Genomic DNA, 17731 nt, shown 5'->3' with positions numbered 1-17731 from the left:
ACTTGTCTATGTGAGTCACACTTTAGCCAGGTCAGTAGAGTGGCTCTTGCCAAGTGCTGAGTAGTAGAAATAAGGAGGTAATTTTTGAAGATTGATTTACTTCATCTCACTGGAGTGCAGTCATTGGGATGTATTATTTTGGGTTCATCTAAGCCTGAGAAGTAAATTAGTTTTAACAATATATTTAAATGTAAGTAAGGTTTATTACAAGTGCCTGAGATAAGATGTATACAATTGTTCAGTATTGTAAAAAGTCTGTTTCATAATTTCTAGTTCTGTACTTAACATTTTGATAGCAAGCATCATTAAAATATTATAAAAATAAGAATACTTACAGCCACAGGGAACAAGATTCTCCAAAGGACACCGTTCATGTCATGGATGTGGGTAACCAAACTCCACAGCAACTGCTGACAGTGGCTCATGGGGTGGGGGAGAACACCTGCACAGTCTGTGGTACGATTCTCTAGCACGCTGCTGTTATATGCATGGCATTGTGATCTCAGCTGTATGTAACGTCCTGATCTTGTGCATGAGCTTGTGTACTTTGTGACAGGTGACCACATTCTAATAAAGGAATGTGCTGGAAGCCATCAGTTTCGATTAGGCTGTATTTCTTCTGCATGGACAAGTTGTGTGTGTCATTTTTATTCCATTAGCTGTATTACAGTAATGTAATTTTACTTGCCAACCCCTATGCTGTATTCCTTGTGCTCCATTTAGTATGTAAAACATTTTATTGACATAAGTATTTTTTAATTCAGACTCTGAAAAATTGGTAGTGAACATGGTTTAACACTAATATATTATAGGCTTATTTTTGTTTGTGTAAAATATGTTTTTAAAAGGAAGTTTTGTGTGTGTGTGGTGTGTGTGTGTTTTGTAATAGCCTCATTGGGGTTAGATAAAAGAAATCTTTTTTTAACTATGTAAGCATATTTTTCCTGTGTTCATACAGAAAGACTCATGTGCATATAATTTTATGCATTTTACTAAATTTATCTTGGATCAAATCTATTATGAGAAACATTCTTTATATCAATTATTCCACAGGATAATAGACATAGTTAAGGACCTCCCAAGTCTTATAAATATGGGCAATGATAAGTTATGATTAGTTAGCTTATTTTACAGCACTTTTCAAACCCCTTAATACATTGATATACATTGTGAATATCTAAGAGGGTGATGTTGTATGCAGTATTTTCCAACTTTATTTGACCATGGTGTCTTTTTTTTTTTTTTTTTTGATAAAGGAATATTCCAGGGGACACATTTTGAGATATACTAGTAAAGATTATCTGTAATCATACTATGTATAAATATGTATTCTTATAGAATAGACATCTAGATTGAAAGGTTGTTCACTAACAGTTATCTAATGTTTATTTTACCTATAATGTAGTCTTTGCTTTTATTAAAAGTTATGGATTTGTAATTTTTTTTTTTCCCTTGGTCTGAGAGTATTTATTACAAAAGTACTGAGAGTTCAGTCTTGATAATAGACTGGGAGGTTTTTCTATGTTATACATGTTGATTGTCATCTAATATCTTAAGGAAAGTGCCAGTTTGGAAAATAAGGGTAGGACAGCTAACCTGAGAGTAATATTGAATTGAAATTGTTGTAAGTGTCCATGCCAAATAATTCGCTAAACTAACAGGCCATTCATCATTATATTCTTGGCGTCTGCTTCTCTCCACTAACTGTATTACATCTTGGTATCTCCTGAAACACAGAGATATTCCCATTGAAGGCTGGCAGGCCACTAAGGTGCTTTTAGTTTTATCTTTTGAGGTTTTATCTTTAGTTCTATAGGCCTAAAAATTGGACTTTATCTTTCTAATGAAACTGCATCAGTTTCTCTTTAATAAGCTTACATCATAGGGTAGTGGATAAGAACCTGAGCAAAGCTGACAGTAAGATAGGCATGCTTTGAACAGTGGCTGATAGCATAAGGAAAGGGAAAGATAAACTCAAATTCCTAGGTTCCTGACTCATGGTATAAACTAAAATCTACCTAAAAATAATTGGGTCCTCACTGCCCTTCACTGTGCTGAGCCACTCAGCTAATTCCATATTTTATGGTCTGCTACTTGTGATACCCTGAATGTATCAGCAAGGGTGTTTTTGACTGCAAGAAACAGAGAGCCTAACTAATAGTGACTTAAACTGTATGCACTTATTTATTTAAAAAGAATCCCAAAGGTGGATATCCCAGAATTATTCCAGTGACTCAGTGATCTCATCATGGGCCCTCAGGGTATTGACTTTTGTCCTCTCTTGATTACAAGATACTTCTCATAGCTCAGGGTATTACATTCTCACATGACGGTGCCCCTTGTGCAAAGAAAGGGGTGGGGGCAGAAAAAGAAGCTCACTCCTCATATTCGTTACCCTTATTAGGTGAAAAAATCATTATCAGAAGCCTTTAGTATGCATCTACTAATTCTTCTTGGTCAGAACTGAATCACACAAGCACCCCTAGACCAGTAGAACAAAATTGAAAGGATTGCATGATTGGCTTAAACATACCATGATTCACAACTGTAGCTGAGATGCTAAAAACAGTGGAAAGAGGGGCATAGCCTTTGGGCAGGCACCCAGGCATCTGCCCTACTATCTTAACTAGTGATCCACTTGCAAAATTTGTGATTCTGCTTCTGATTTCTTGGCTCCACTAGTTTAGAGCCCTTAGTACCCAAAGGAAGAATACTGACACCAGAGACACAACAATTTGAATTGAAAACTGAGACTACTTTCTTGCCATTTTAGATCCTCTTTCCACTAAGCCAACAGACCAAAAAACAAAACAAAACAAAAACTATGAGAGGAGGTAGTTATGTTGTGGTTGGGGTGATTAAGCCTAATTATAAGAGGGAAGTAGTTATTATTACACCATTGAGAAAAAGAGGAGGACATAGGTGGAACCCATGAGATGTCTTAGAGTTCCTTCTGACACCACAGTGCCCTATGATGAGAGTAATAAAAAGATCACAGTAGCCCTACATGGGCAGGGCTTAGATCTCATTACACAGACTTCTCACTAAAACACCTCCGCCATCTGAGAGGCTGGCTCCATTCCCAGTCCCAAGAGTTGAATGTAGATTAGTCCAAGCTAATCATGTTAATTCCATTCCTCTTTGCTTCCATGGCTTTGATGTAATCCAGTTCTGACCTGGGAGATGGAAGAAGATGTGTGTGGAGAAAGTTCTTTGGTTTTTTTTAGGTTTTAAAAAGAGACAGAAGGAAGTAGTACTTTGTGTGTGTTTGTGTTTGCTTCTGGATGTTGGTGTATGAGGATATAATGACAGGACCACCTGCAATCATCTTGCAGCTATGAAGGGTGTTAGCCACACAGAGAATAAGACTGGAAAGAAAGAAAGAATTTGGTGCATGATGCCATATGTGAGCCTAACAACCTTGGAACCATATTCGTTTGGAACTTCTTGTTATGTAAAGTAGTAAATCCCTTTGTTTTGAATTGGAGTTTCTATTGTTTGCCACCAAAAGAATACTGATATATACATTTTTTAATGATCTATGTTATTTTCATTGTTGTTGAGAATATATACAGTGAATACACACCAATTCAACTGTTTCTCCATATACAGTTCAGTGGCATTGACTGCACGCTTCAAGTTGTGTGACCATTGTCATCCTTCTTTCCTGAGTTGTTCCTCCCCCATTAACATAAACTCACTGTCCCCTAAGTTTCATATCTAATCTTTCAAGTTGCTGTTGTCAGTTTGATCCCATATAGATTTTTAAAGAACATAATGCTCAAGGCAGACATTCTTTACTCATCCTGATACATTCTTCTTCTTTGTATTATTATTGCTATTACCCAAACTCATAGGCGTTTGACATGTGATCCTAAACACAATTACTTTTTATAAAAATAAATGCTGCGAATTCTCTTTAGTAGAGCAATTAGTTGTGTTCCCAAATTTGTTGATGAGAATGTAATCAGAACAAAGGGAGGTAGTTCACAGTGAGAGGAGTCCCTCATGGAATGTAGCTTAAATAGCTTTCCTCTCTGTAAGGACTGTTTTCCCAAAGGAGCTGGAATGCTGTAGTTCATTGTCAGAGTCCTCTTCTCTTGATCAGCTTTGGAGTCAAAGTGCAAAATTTATGCCTCTCAGACACTGAATTCCATTCTCTGTCTAGACAAGTTAATACCTTCAATTCTTGTTACAGCCATTCAGGACCTACTGAACAGGAGGCCATTCACTTTTCTTGAGGGCAATATGGTGTGTGTGTGTGTGTGTATTTATATTTATATATATAAATACTTACTTTAATCTGATCCATCATATGTAGATTTCGTGGTTCAAGAAGGCAACTTTATCTTGAGTCAACTCCACTTTATACCTGACCTAACCAGGCTACATTCTGACCCCTATTGTTTCCAAGAGTCATTCCAGTACATGGTTAAGAATCATTCCACAGAAGGAGGTTTGTAGACTCAGGGTAAGGCTTTTAGAAGCTTCAAAGAGAAACAAATTGCCTGGACCCTCTTATAGTCTTAATCTATTACAAGAGAGATTCAAGTCTAAATCATTCCTTGGTTTGTTCATCAAGCAAACCATCTGCTGTATTTTGCTCCCTATCTTCCTTAGTATGCTATGATAGATAGCCACCGTTGGGTCAGCTCTGACTCATGGCGACCTTACGTCATCCTCATGATCTCCAGTGAATGTGAGTCCATCATTGTAGCCATCGTGCCGGTCCATCTCACCGTGGGTCCCCCTCAGCCTCCCTGGTCCTCTGCTTCACCAAACATGAGGTCCTCCTCCAGCAATTGATCCCTCCTGATGACATGTCCAAAGCAAGAGAGTCGGACAGTGTTCTGTTGTGATCTGTAAGGTTTTCGTTGGTTAATTTAGGAAGTAGATCACCAAGTCTTTCTTCCTAGTCTGGATGCTCCACTGGAACCTGTTCACCCTGGGTGACCCTGCTGGTATTTGAAATATCAGTGGCGTAGCTTCCAGAATCACAGCAACGTGCAAGCCACGAAAGTATGACAAACTGACAAGTGGTGGAATATGCTGTGGGAGATAGTGGTTTGTTATCTCATTTAGGTAAGAGTAAACTGGAATTAGTGGGCAATGCACTGATTTAGGATTTTAAACTAGAGGAAAGAATAAAGTTAGAATATTTCAGCACTATCTCTACCCCACGCCACCTATACTATCAATCCCAAACAATAATTTAAAAAAAAAAGTGAAATGCTAAAATGAGCAAGGTTTTTTCTTCTTTGTTTGAATTTTATTTTTGTTAACAATTTAGAAAAATATACCTAGAGTCTTTGCAACATTGTATTGTGTTTTAATTTCAAAGGAAAATCTTGTTTGCTTTTTATTTGCTTATCATACTCTACCTGACCACTGTGATACCTCCAAAATGTTCTTCCTTATCTTATGTGTCCAGAGTTTCATTGAAACTTGATGTCACTTTCTAGATCTACGTTTTCAGCTTTAATGTCCAGGGTAGTTGTCTCTCCTATATGTCTTTCCTGAATTTAGCAATTGTTGCTACCGGAGTCACAGTAGATGTCACTCCAAAACATGAGCACTCTATCAGAAATCTGAAAGACATTTCCTCCATTTTTGGGTGTCATCAATTGTAAGGCATCCATCAATTTAATTGTAGCTTTTAAAGCATGGGGGTATGAAGGAAACACACATTAAATAGAATTTTTTTAACCGACTAACTGTAGTGTACATTTATCCATAAGGTTGTATAACACTTTCATCTTTTGTATCATAAATAGTTTTTAGATAATGCCTTTATCATAATCAAAGTCTAAAGATTTTTGTGAATACTTTTGGACATTATTGGTTAAATATAGCATCGCAGTAACATGATGCTTTTCATTATTTGGACTGGCGACTTCAGCCTTTGAGAGTTTATAATTTGAGGCATTTCAAACTATACTGAGGTTTTATGTGTACTTATTTGGTTCAACTCATAGTTCTTTTTGTTTTTGTTGTTTTTTTTTTTTTTTACTTTTTCCCTTAATTGAATTATATTATCCTTAAACGTTAACAGCATCTCTTGAAAGTTGACTAGAAGCTTTGTACAAATAGCTTCAGATATTCGTTAAGTATCTCTGCCACTTCTGTGACTTTGATCTGGGAACTTGACTCTCTGTGCTTCATCCCTATCTATGAAATGGAGATAATAATAGTACCTATACAGTGATGGTGTTGTGAAGATTAAATGAAATAATATATGTGAAACACTTACTATCTGTATTTTTACTACAACATGTAAGAGCTAGGTGCTGCTCTAGGCCTTGTGGTTCTTCCTTTTTCCTGGAACTTTCAGATTTAAGTAGGTAGCTATTTGACAATTGAGTAATAGTCCTTCCTGAAGTATATATCCGTCACACCAACATCCTTTAGTTTGGGTGATAATTTTTGCCTTTAATTGCATTTCCTGGCATGTGTTGAGGAGCCTTGGTGGTGCAGTGGTTGAGAGCTACGGCTGCTAACCAGAAGTCTGAATCCACCAGCCGCTCCTTGGAAACTCTCTGGGTCAGTTCTCCTCTCTCCTGTAGGGTCACTCTGAGTCAGAATTGACTTGACTGCAACAGTTTTTGTTTTTGACATGTGATGAGCAGTCTTTTGCATATATAGTAACTTTTTGTTCCAATAGTACTGCTTAGTTTAATCTTTTTGAAGACATTTTCAGCAATGATTATTGTTGTTGCTGGTTGCTGTCAAGTCCATTCTGACTCATAGTGACCTGGTGCGTGCAGAGTAGGACTGCTCCATAGGGTTTTCAAGGCTGTGACCTTTTGGAAGCAGATTGCCAGGTCTGTCTTCTGAGGTGCCTCAGATTCGAACCACCAGCCTTTCCACTAGTAGTCGAGTGCTTAACAATTTGTGCCACCCAGGCTTTCCAAACAATAACTAGGAGTCCAAAATAATGTTCAGATTAAAACATGTACCTTGGTGCTTTTTAAATAACTAAGCTGAAAAGGTGGTAGAATGAACAAATATTTTCATTACTTGAATAACTAAGTATACACATGTGCTAATCCCAACTTACTTCTCTGCTTGTCTGCTGTTTTTTTTAGTTATTTGTTTCAAAATTGTTTCAGAATTGTTAAAGCATATTTATAAATGTACATCTTAGAATCTAAGTGATAAAACTATAATTTTTACTTCTTTAGAAAAGTAAAATTATTCATTTAAATAGTTGTATATATGCATATTACAAATGCAGTACTTACGATTTTTATAAAGCAAAAATTCTAAATAAGCAAACATAAAGGATCAAATGTGTCATTTTCTCGTTAATTTGAATTGTTATCAGTCATCCCTTAACCTAACAGTTTTATCTCCGTATGTGATTAGAATGCTTTCTTTTTCCAGTTTAGAGACAGATTAGAGATAAAAGGGGCTTTTCCAGGAAGTTTGCCTCAGCTACTGACATTTGTCAATAGTAATTACAATAATGATGTTTATAACTAATTTGTTAGTAGCAATTTATCATTTAAAAAATACCTTTATATTCATCATCTTATTGGGCCATCCTAGTCATCGATGTGTTATTTAAATTAATAGAGGCTTTTAATTGTTATTTATTTGAAATCTCAGCTAATGAAGTTTCATGTAATTTAGTCTGATGTCCTTGCTTTCCCATGAAAATGAAGAAGACAGATGTGTACTATACCTCCCCTCCATTTTACTGGGACTCCATTAGAGAGAATTTTCTATTTTTCTTTGGATTTCCTGTTAACTATCCTTCCTTTATGTGAATTTTACTATTAACAGCTTCTATGTACAAATGGGGTCCCTGGGTGGTATGAACAGTTAACACACTTGGCTGCTAACTGACAAGTTGGCAGTTCAAGTCCACCTAGAGACCTCTTGGAAGACAGGCCTGGTGATCTACTTCTGAAAAATCAGCCACTGAAAACTTTATAGAGCAAAATTCTACTCTGACACACACCGAGTCACCATGAGTTGGAATTGACTCATGACAACTGGTTAGCTACAGATAATTTAAGGTGTGTGTGCAACTGTCCTTAGCAATTCCTCAGTGTCCTGCACCTAATATACTGGAAAGCCCCCATAAATTTTGCTTGGAAGCCAATCCTTGCCAGTTCAAACAAGATCTATCAATAAACTGATTCATCCCACAACTCATACTCAGAACTCAACAGTACGACTCTTCCATTATCCTCCATATAAAATGTGATGTTCTGACCATGTATTTCCGTGACTGTATTATCAGAGGGAATTGGCTACAGGATATTCACACTCTCTCTTCTCTTCACAACTGTTGCTTCTCCCACGTGATTATGGACGGTATGTGCTCTCTTCTTCCTAGGGAAGGGAAGAGATTGAAATCACACTTCAGATTTCAAACTGACATCGAAACTGTCTTCATATTTCTGCCCCTATTTTCATGACCGTCTTTTATTGTGAGTAGTACAGAGCCTTCTGGTGAACAGGATAGTCATGAGTACCTCAGAGAAAGCATTAGTTGTTACTCGTATAAATAATCTTTCTACATAGGACAGATTTAAAAACTGAACATAGGTTTTACCTTTGTCTTTGAATCTAGTGACTAGATAGGAAGAACAGTTACAATATGTATGAGTAGTTGAAACTACCGTGATTAAAAGCAAGGTGTGACATTTGTGACATCTGTGCTGAAGGTCAGTGTTACACATAGAAAAGTTTACAGAAGGGAAGATGTCTTAGTTATCTAGTGCTGCTACGACAGAAATACCACAAGTGGATGGCTTTAACAAAGAGAAATTTATTTCATCACAGTAAAGTGGGATAAAAGTCCAAATTCAGGGCGTCAGCTCCAGGGGAAGGCTTTCTCTCTCTATCGGCCTTCTTCTCATCAGTGTTCCCCGGACTAGGAGCTTCTCTGCACAGGGACCCCAGGTCCAAAGGACACGCTCTGCTACCGGCACTGCTTTCTTGGTGGTATGAGGTCCCCATGTCGCTCTGCTCACTTCTCTCTTTTATATGTCAAGGGATTGCCTCACCTCTTGTAGACTGAGTCCTGCCTCACTAACACAACTGCCACCCATCCTCCCTCATTAATATCATAGAGGCAGGATTTACAACATACAGGAAAATCACACAATACCAGGAATCATGGCCCAGCCAAGTTGATACACACATTTTTGGGGGGACATAATTCACTCTATGACAGAAGAGAATATTTATTGCAAAACTTGGTAGAATGAAATTAAATGACAGGATAAGAACATGGATACTTATTCATAAACTTTGCCCATTAAATAATCCGCTGGATTTATTTTACTTCAGCTTAAAAAGCAAGGTGTCAGTTTCTTTTTTGAAGAATAAATATCTCTATATGAATTATTCTCTCCTAGTCAAGCCTACGTGTGTGTTTTTCCTTAACTACAGAGAACATGTTTTCTCATTAAATAGAAGGAAGATTGTTAGGCTGAACAAAAATTAGTAGATTTTACATTTTTCTTAGCAATCTTATAATCACTATAGAAAAAAAGGTATCAAAGCAGTCATCTTAACCATTGCTGCTGCGATTTTCAAGCAAGACATGGGAATACTCCTGTTTGACCTGTAGAGGGCTACCTCTGCTGTGCTTAGCAGTGGTTAATGCTCAGCCTGCTAACCAAAAGGTCAGCAGTTTGAATCCACCAGCCGCTCCTTGGAGACCCTGTAAGGCAGTTCTCCTCCATCCTGTATGGTCACTATGAGTGGAAACCAGATCTGTGGCAACGGGTTTGTTTTTTTGTTTTATCCAGAAAGTAAAAGTTTTCATAGTATATGTTTGTATGTCCTAATATTTATGTTGCTTTTGGTGTGAAAGTGTTACATTTCCATTTAAATTTCAATTGTTCGTTTCACAGGGGTTGAAAATGTGTACTTGAAAATGAATGTATCAGTTCTATTGAAAGAAAAATTAGAAATCGGGATTGAAGTATTTTATTACTAAATTTTATTGAATGAATTTTATTGCTAAAATTTAAGAATTATTATTTTTTAAAAGTCTTCAAAATGTCCCTTGAAAAAAAATTAAGTGTAGCCTCCTGTTTGTTTTCTGTTTTATAATGCAGCGCAGACAGGGTATATTAGTAGCCATGGTGCTGGATTTTACATTGTAGACAGGGCACATTTGGACAAAACTTGCTAGATTCGAATTTTTTCTAAATTTCTTTACTAAAGCTGTTCCTTAGGAAAACAAGTTAAGGGTACTCCCTAAGATGTCACAGCTTTGTGGGTTAGCGATTTCTTTTACTGTACCAGCTGTTCCACGGTGTTGTGCCAGATTGCCAACCATGCTGACAGCACTCCCAGTGCCTGTCGTCAGTACGTTCTCGCTTGGCTTTGCACGCCTAGTGTTCTGGCCTTCACTCTATTCGGTAATAATGATTTAATTTAAAAAGTAAAATTTTGTTAAAAGGAGAAATTACGGGTTTTTATGTAATAGGAGGTATCTTAAAACGTGACTTATCATGTGAAGAGAGACATTCTTACAGAAATGAGAATAAGAAGTGCATTATATTGGCGATTAAGCTCCAGTACATCTTTTTCTTTGATCTAAATTTCTCATCGATAGTGATTTAAGCAATTTGTATGTTCTGCTGAATTACTTGTGTTTACTCCCTGAACAAATTAGTCAAAAGAGCTCATGACTCCAATCTGAAGTGGTGCTCCATTTGCATACCAAATCTTAGTGGCATATCCTATGGAAACTGCTTTACAAATTTTCTTCATTTTTTCTCCTTAAATAGCTGCAAATAGCTGTTGTAGTAAAGAAAACCTGTAGAGGAGATGGGATGAGTTCGCATGAACTCAGCCGAGTTCTCATTGCAGCTTGGCACTCTTTTTTCTCCTGGTGGATTCCCAGTTGTAACTCACAGGATTGCTGATAGAAATCTTCACCACTTTGCTGTAGGATGCAAATCAGCTCTCTCCTCCAACTCTCCCCAGGTTGTTCCTCCTTCCTAAGAAAGAGACCAACATGTGCTATGCTTTCTGATTTTCCCACTTTCTTAATACAACTGCCTTTAAACTAGCTTGTCCTCTAGGCTGACAAAAAGAGGTCCTGGTGGCGCAGTGGTTAAACACTCAGCTGCTAACTGAAGGATCAGTGGTTCGAACCCATCAGCAGATCCATGGGAGAAAAATGTGACAATCTGCTTCCAGAAAGATTTCAGCCTTGGAAACCTTGTGGGGCAGTTCTACTCTGTCCTGTAGAGTCACTATGAGTTGAAACCTGCTTGACAGCTATGAATTTTTTAGGCTTAGAAAGCATTGTAAATCCTGCCTGTATTTTCAGCCCTGTTCCCTGCTTCCTTTGCCTTTGCCTTGTTCCTTCAGTTACCTCCTCTTTCTCCTGCGTTTCAAATCTTTTTCTCTCAATTGACTCTGCCCTTTGTCTTCTGCCATTCATAGGTCTAAATTATCTTGAAAAAAATTTCTTGTTTGCCCTTTAGTTTTGCCATTTATTTTTTCCTGCCTTATACCGTATTCAGTTCCCTTACCTTAAGCTTATTCCTTAGGCTTCTGTACTTATACTTAAACCCCCACTACTCTTTGGAAACAGACACCTTGAAAGCCACTACTTGTCTTCCAATCACCAAATCCAGTGGCTTCTTTTCCCATTTTAGTCTCCGTGCAGCCTTGGAAACCTTATGGGGTCATTCTGCTCTGTCCTGTAGGGTTGCTGTGAGTCAGAATCAACTGGGTGGCCACAGGTTGTTTTGTTTTGAGCTATCTAAAAGAAAAAGGAAACTAACCATGTTCCACACTAAAAAAATTTTAAAAACATTAATGTCAAGTCAATTCCAACTCATGACAATCCCATATGTTACAGAGTAGAACTGCTCCATAGGGTTTTTTTTGGAAGCAGATGGCCAGGCCCTTCTTTCGCAGCACCACTGGGTGGATTCCAGCCACCGACCTTTAGCTTAATAGTCGAGGGCAAACTGTTTGCCGCACCCAGAAAGCTCTGTTCTATGCTAGACCCTTTCACATCTTCACACTGACAATGGCCATCTGTGATTTTTACTGATTAGGAAACTGAGGCTCAGAAAGGTTGAGTACATTGTTTACATTCACGTAGCCATGAAGTGGCAGAGCCAGGATTTGGTCCCTCATCTGAAAAAATGTGCTCTTTCAGCTATACTATGTGATTGCATTATACACTCTTTTATTCTTTAAATTGTGAAGGCTCTTGGCCTCTGGAACATTCTATCCTTGTCCTCTCCATTACCTGCTCCCTTACTGAGTCAGGATCCCTAATCTGTATCTCCAGTCACATTTCTAAGACCAAACTGATGACCATTTTCTTGAAACCAGCACACCCTAACGACCTGTCTTTTCTCCTGCGACTCCGTTTTTTACTGTCAGTCATTTCTCTCTTCACCTAAGCCAGAAACATCAGTTACCTCTTCTTTTTTTTTTTTCATTTTTCATTCTCCCTTGGCCTGGGTCAATGTATTTATCAAATGGTCTCACTTCTGACTTTCATATATGTGACATATAGGTTTTTTGTTGTTGTTGTTTGGTTATTTTTTGCGTTCATTTTTAGGATATATTTTTTTCTTTCCATTACTACTGCTTTTCCACATGTTCAAGCCTGAACACTTATAGTAGCCTCCTGTCTAATTTTGCTTGCATTATGTCTCTCTATATCACTGTCAAATTCACATTGCAGGCCATTGCTTTATTATGTTAAAAGCCTTCTGAGGCTTCCAGCTGCATATGGGGTAGAGAATAAACTTCTTACCCTAAAATTCAGCACTATTCCTACAGTCTGGTTCCAGACTTGTTCTCAGATCTTAGATAGTTCTCCCTTCTTAAGAATAGCCTAAGTTTTTGCCTTATCATGCTTGTTGCTTGTATAGTACGATATTGACTGAACTATTCTTCACCAGTACTCCCCCTCATTCTGAGCTCTCTAAACCTCTGCCATTCCTTCAGAGTAGGTGCTCAAGTCTAATCTCTTCCAGAAAACCTCCAAATGTCCTGTCCCGTAGTGATTTTTTCCCTTTCATTGAACTACTGAAACACTTATTTTTTCATACCCCTTCATTTAGACCTTATTAGACTTCCTTAGGAAACCCTGGTGGCATAGTGGCTAAGATCTTTATATCACTGATTTGTCACGTGTGTATTTGTTACTTGTGTACCCATCTCATCTCCCCAAATAGACTATAAATTTCCTTTTGCAAAATTGTTTTATACTTCTTAGTGTCTCTCACTGAGTACCTTACATATAGTACTGTGTCCTTAATACATTTTTAACTGAAGATGTAGACATTTTTAATCTGTTTCGATTCAATTTTTAGAATATCTTTTAAAACTGATACATGTATGTGTGTGTGTATATATATGCAGTTATACATATGTCTATTTTACAAACTAGTCTTTGGTTGTTCATCTTTACATCTAAATCCTAAGTTAAATTGCTACTCTTTTTGAAACATCAAATTACCAAGAAATTTAAGGTTTGTAGCATTTTTAAGTATTATTTACCAGTTTATGATTTTCCAAAGGTACATAAAGCCTAACACTGTGTATAAGCAGGAGCTTGAGTGGCGCGAGGGGTTTGCAATCGGCCGCTAACTCAAAGGTCGGTGGTTCAAACCCCTCCACAGAAGACAGGCCTGGCAACTTGCTTCTGTAAAGATCACAGCCAAGAAAATCCCATGGGGCGGTTGTACTCTGTAACACTTGGGTCAGCATGAGTCGGGGGCTGACCCCACGGCAGCTAACAGCAATCGACACAATAGGTCTAAGCACTCTATTGTCACATTATAAATTTAATTTATCCCTCTGTTACACTCCTCTGAAGCTTTTTTTTTTTTTTTTAAATAAGATCAATGTTGGCTACTAATTTCCTTTCAGCTGACAAGAGCCGGCCTTTGTGCAGTGGCGCAGCCTATCCTAGGACCAACACCATCGCGATTTATCTCAGAGTCTTTGGGCAAAAACGTCTGAATTCTCTCCGCTTAAAATAGTCCCTGAGGAACCACACTACAGCGGTGACAATCTAGATAATTCTAAAAGTTGAACACAGTAGCGTTTGTATAATGGAGTTACAATTTATATAGATTAAGCAATGAGAGTACCTCGTAACAAGTTTTAAGTGTAAGTTTGTTTTAGAAATGTAACCAAAAAAAAAAAATCAAGCCCTTGATAATCTACTGGCTTTTGAACAACTCCATTAGCTGTGGTTGCAAGCATGCCCCTCCTTAAAGAGCAGTAAGCTGCCTACCTGTGACGGACACCCACTGAACATCTGCCTGAACTCTGTAGAGTAGGGACTGCTATCCTGCAGGCCTTAGGTGGGCTTTAATCTTTTCATTTATATTTTTAAAACGTGTGTGTGCATTATTCTAGGAAGAAGTTCTATAGTTTTGATCACACTCAAAGGGGTCTGCAACCCTAAAGAGTTTAAGATCTTTACTTGAATTACAGACAGTAAGTCTATTCCTTTTCCCTCAGTGACACACCTTTTCAGATGCCTTAAAGCCAAAGTTCTACTTTGTCAATATGCCTCATAAAATGTGGATTATGAAGTGAATTATGAAGGAGCCCTGGTGGCGCAATGGTTAAGCACTCAGCTACTAACCAAAAGTTTGGCAGTTTGAACCCACTCAGTAGCTCCACGGAAGAAAGACCTGGAAGTCTACTCCCATAAAGATTACAGCCTAAAATAATCCTGTGGGGCGGTTCTACTCTATCATGTGGGGTCGCTATAAGTCGAAAATTGACTCAGCAGTGCACAACAATAACAACATAGTGAATTATGAAGACTGTAGTGAGCGACAACATTCCTTTTCCTGGGAGCTTTGTTTATATTAATATAGACTAATATTAATGCTCCGGATTTCTTTTGCCTGTGAGATACCACACACACACACACACACACGGAGACATGCACACATAGACATACACATACACACTGCAGAGAACATACGGCTGAGTGTTCTCATCCTGATTAATTACTAATATGCTGTGTGGTCTAGGGACCTTTCTGTTTCCTTTCAAAGCTTGATTAAAAGACAAAAATACATATACTGCTTATTAAAGAAATATGCAGTTATTTAACAGATCCCACGATCTAGTAATTTTTGTATTTCGTTGCTTATATAAAAAGATAAGTATTCGGATGTTTGCCAGCTTGCTTACTGAAGACATTTATAATCTGGTTCCATGCCTTTTTCTATTTATCATCCTGTGCCATTCATTTTAATATCCCTTCTGATGTAATCTTCCTCCAGAGAGGAACCCCAGGCTTGACACTGATACCTCCTTTCCCCAGAAAGCCAACAGAGTAGGCTTATTTCAGGTTGTGTTCCCAGTTATCGACTTTGGCCTTAAAACTGTTTGACTGTGTATGCATTTACTCCTCTGTATTTGACTGATTTTGGAGAACTTAAGTCAGGTCAGATATTCTTAACAAAGGATTCCGTAAAAAAGGAGATGGCCAACAGTGTATTTTTATGATGCTTACATGAAATAAATACTGTTAATTTACAAATAAGTAGAGTCAAATGGTATTAAAGTGGCACGTATCTTAGCGAATTCTATAATAATTTAACGGATCATATTAGTGAGCTTATTTAAAACATGTTTAAAGTACATTAGAATTAGTTTTACACCTCTTCATATTTATGTATAAGTAGGTGTGAATAAAGGATCTATTAAATACTACTAATTTATTGGCATTCCTTCGTCTTTAAATCATTTAGATTAAAATCAAGCATTGGAAATACTTCTGAAATATTGTTATTTTTAAACAGGCATCCAAGTAAGTATACAGTCAACTCTCGGGTATTCAGACCAATGGAGGTGAGGATGGAAACAGGCATTTCTATTTCTCAAGTTCCCGCCCCTCAGACGATTGCTGAGATCCTCATTCCAAACAGAGTTGTTGGCTTTCGGTCTTGATCATGTTACATTTTCTAGCCCTTGTATTCAGGATTCAGTCTGAAATATGACTTAAGATTGAGTTGACAAGAAAGTTTCACACTCTGCTCTTCTTTATATACTTCTTTCTTTTTTTTAAATCAGTGCCTTAGCATTGCTTTTGTACTAATAAAATTCACATGAGAATTTGATAGCATTGCTATTAGGGTATGATACTGATGGGCCTTAAAATCAGTTATAGATAAAAAGTCTTATCTTTGAATTACAGTTTAAAGATAATTAAAACTTTCAAAAGCACTATTACCTCATGGTACCAAATTGCTTTTTAAGTTTTTTAATATAAAATTTTTATGAGAAAGTTGCTATCTTGAGGAGTCTTTTATAAAAATTCTTCCAACTCTTTGAATTCTTAATGTGTGTAATACTTCTTAGTATTATGTAAGTGTCTGTAAAGTGAAGAAATGCTGAAGGAATTTGTGTGTGAAAACAGTATGTCGCATATATATAATACGTCATTTTCTCTACCAATTAACCGCACACAATGTGCTATTATCCAGACATAAGTGTTCATGGGAATGCATGTATCTGGATAACTGCTAGTTGAAATAAACACACCTGTCTTTTATTTCAATGACTGCACATTCAAATCCACATAAGGCATTTCTTTGAATGTGACCTCCGTATATATGAGAGAACATTGGTTTCAGCGTTTGATTTTGTTGTTGATGTTTTGTTGTTGTCGATTTAAATCTAAAGTAGGTATAAACTTCCAGGTGATGCTTCTCTGGAAAACTTTGCATGCAGAGAAAAGGAAATTCAAAGATAAATTCTATGAAAAACGTGGAAGTCGTTTTGTCTTACGTTTTGCCTCCATGTTTGTTGTAGCTAACTTCTTACAGAATGTAGCAGAGCTTACAGTCGAACTAGGCACAGCCCGTAAACCAGCCTAGAGATGCACCTACTTTAAGCTAAATAATTTAATTATTTTTCTTTCTGGAATAAAATTACATTAGTCTTTCACCTGGAGAATCTCTTTTTTCTCAAGGAGCCCTGGTGGGACAGTGGTTAAGAACTTGGCTGCTAACCACAAAGTTGACAGTTCCAATCCGCCAGTTGCTCCTTGGAAACCCTGTGGGGCAGTTCTCTTCTGTCCTTTAGGGTCACTATGAGTCGAAATCAACTCGATGGCAGTAGGGTTTTTGTTTTTTTCTCAAGAAGCTATTTCCTTGCAAACTGTACTAGAATATGTATCTGAGCTTTAAGAAGCCATGTTTTCTGTTAGACAGAGGAAGGGTTTATTAAAAGGCTTAAAGTCTGTATAGTGGTTTCTTCCCCACCCCCGCCACTATATTTCTGTATAGTAGTTTTAGCTGACATGAGCCAGAAAATTGAACTAAGATTTCTTTAGGGTCTTAACTTTGAATTTCCTCCTTTTCGTTGCATGTAAAATATCAACCATAAATAATAATTTCAGTTCAAGTTCTAGCTTGTATTGTGCATGTTTTAAAGCTATAAAAAGTCTATTTATGCTGGAAAGAATTTACAGTTATTGTTCCACTGTTGCCTAATTGTTAAAGTTTATAAATAAAGACTAATTTTTTTAATGTATATTTGTCTTTCTGCCTTAGGGAGTGAACTACTTTATGTCCAAGGGTATCCTAGATGATTCACCAAAAGAAATAGCAAAGTTTATCTTCTGTACAAGAACATTAAATTGGAAAAAACTGAGAATCTACCTTGATGAAAGGTAAAAATATATATTTTGTATATTTAAGTATTCATTAGAAATAAGTAATGCTTTTAATAACTTTTACTTTAAAAACTA

At 37.2% G+C, this 17731-nt stretch overlaps 1 protein-coding gene across 2 annotated transcripts in view; it reads left to right on the top strand.

The window, feature by feature from the left end:
- The window catches only part of FBXO8 (F-box protein 8), a 51855-nt gene that overhangs the window by 27617 nt on the left and 6507 nt on the right, over positions 1–17731 (top strand). For both annotated transcript variants that reach the window (XM_004388958.2, XM_023742935.1), the window contains one exon: positions 17535–17653. In XM_004388958.2, coding sequence (XP_004389015.1) covers positions 17535–17653 — 119 coding nt within the window. The remainder of the gene's footprint in view (positions 1–17534; positions 17654–17731) is intronic.

Source organism: Trichechus manatus, unplaced genomic scaffold (genome assembly GCF_000243295.1).
Source record: "Trichechus manatus latirostris isolate Lorelei unplaced genomic scaffold, TriManLat1.0 scaffold00225, whole genome shotgun sequence".
In the NCBI taxonomy this organism is placed as follows: Eukaryota; Metazoa; Chordata; class Mammalia; order Sirenia; family Trichechidae; genus Trichechus; species Trichechus manatus.
Note: the sequence above shows the minus strand (reverse complement) of the source record. Positions and strands in the feature narration are given on the sequence as shown.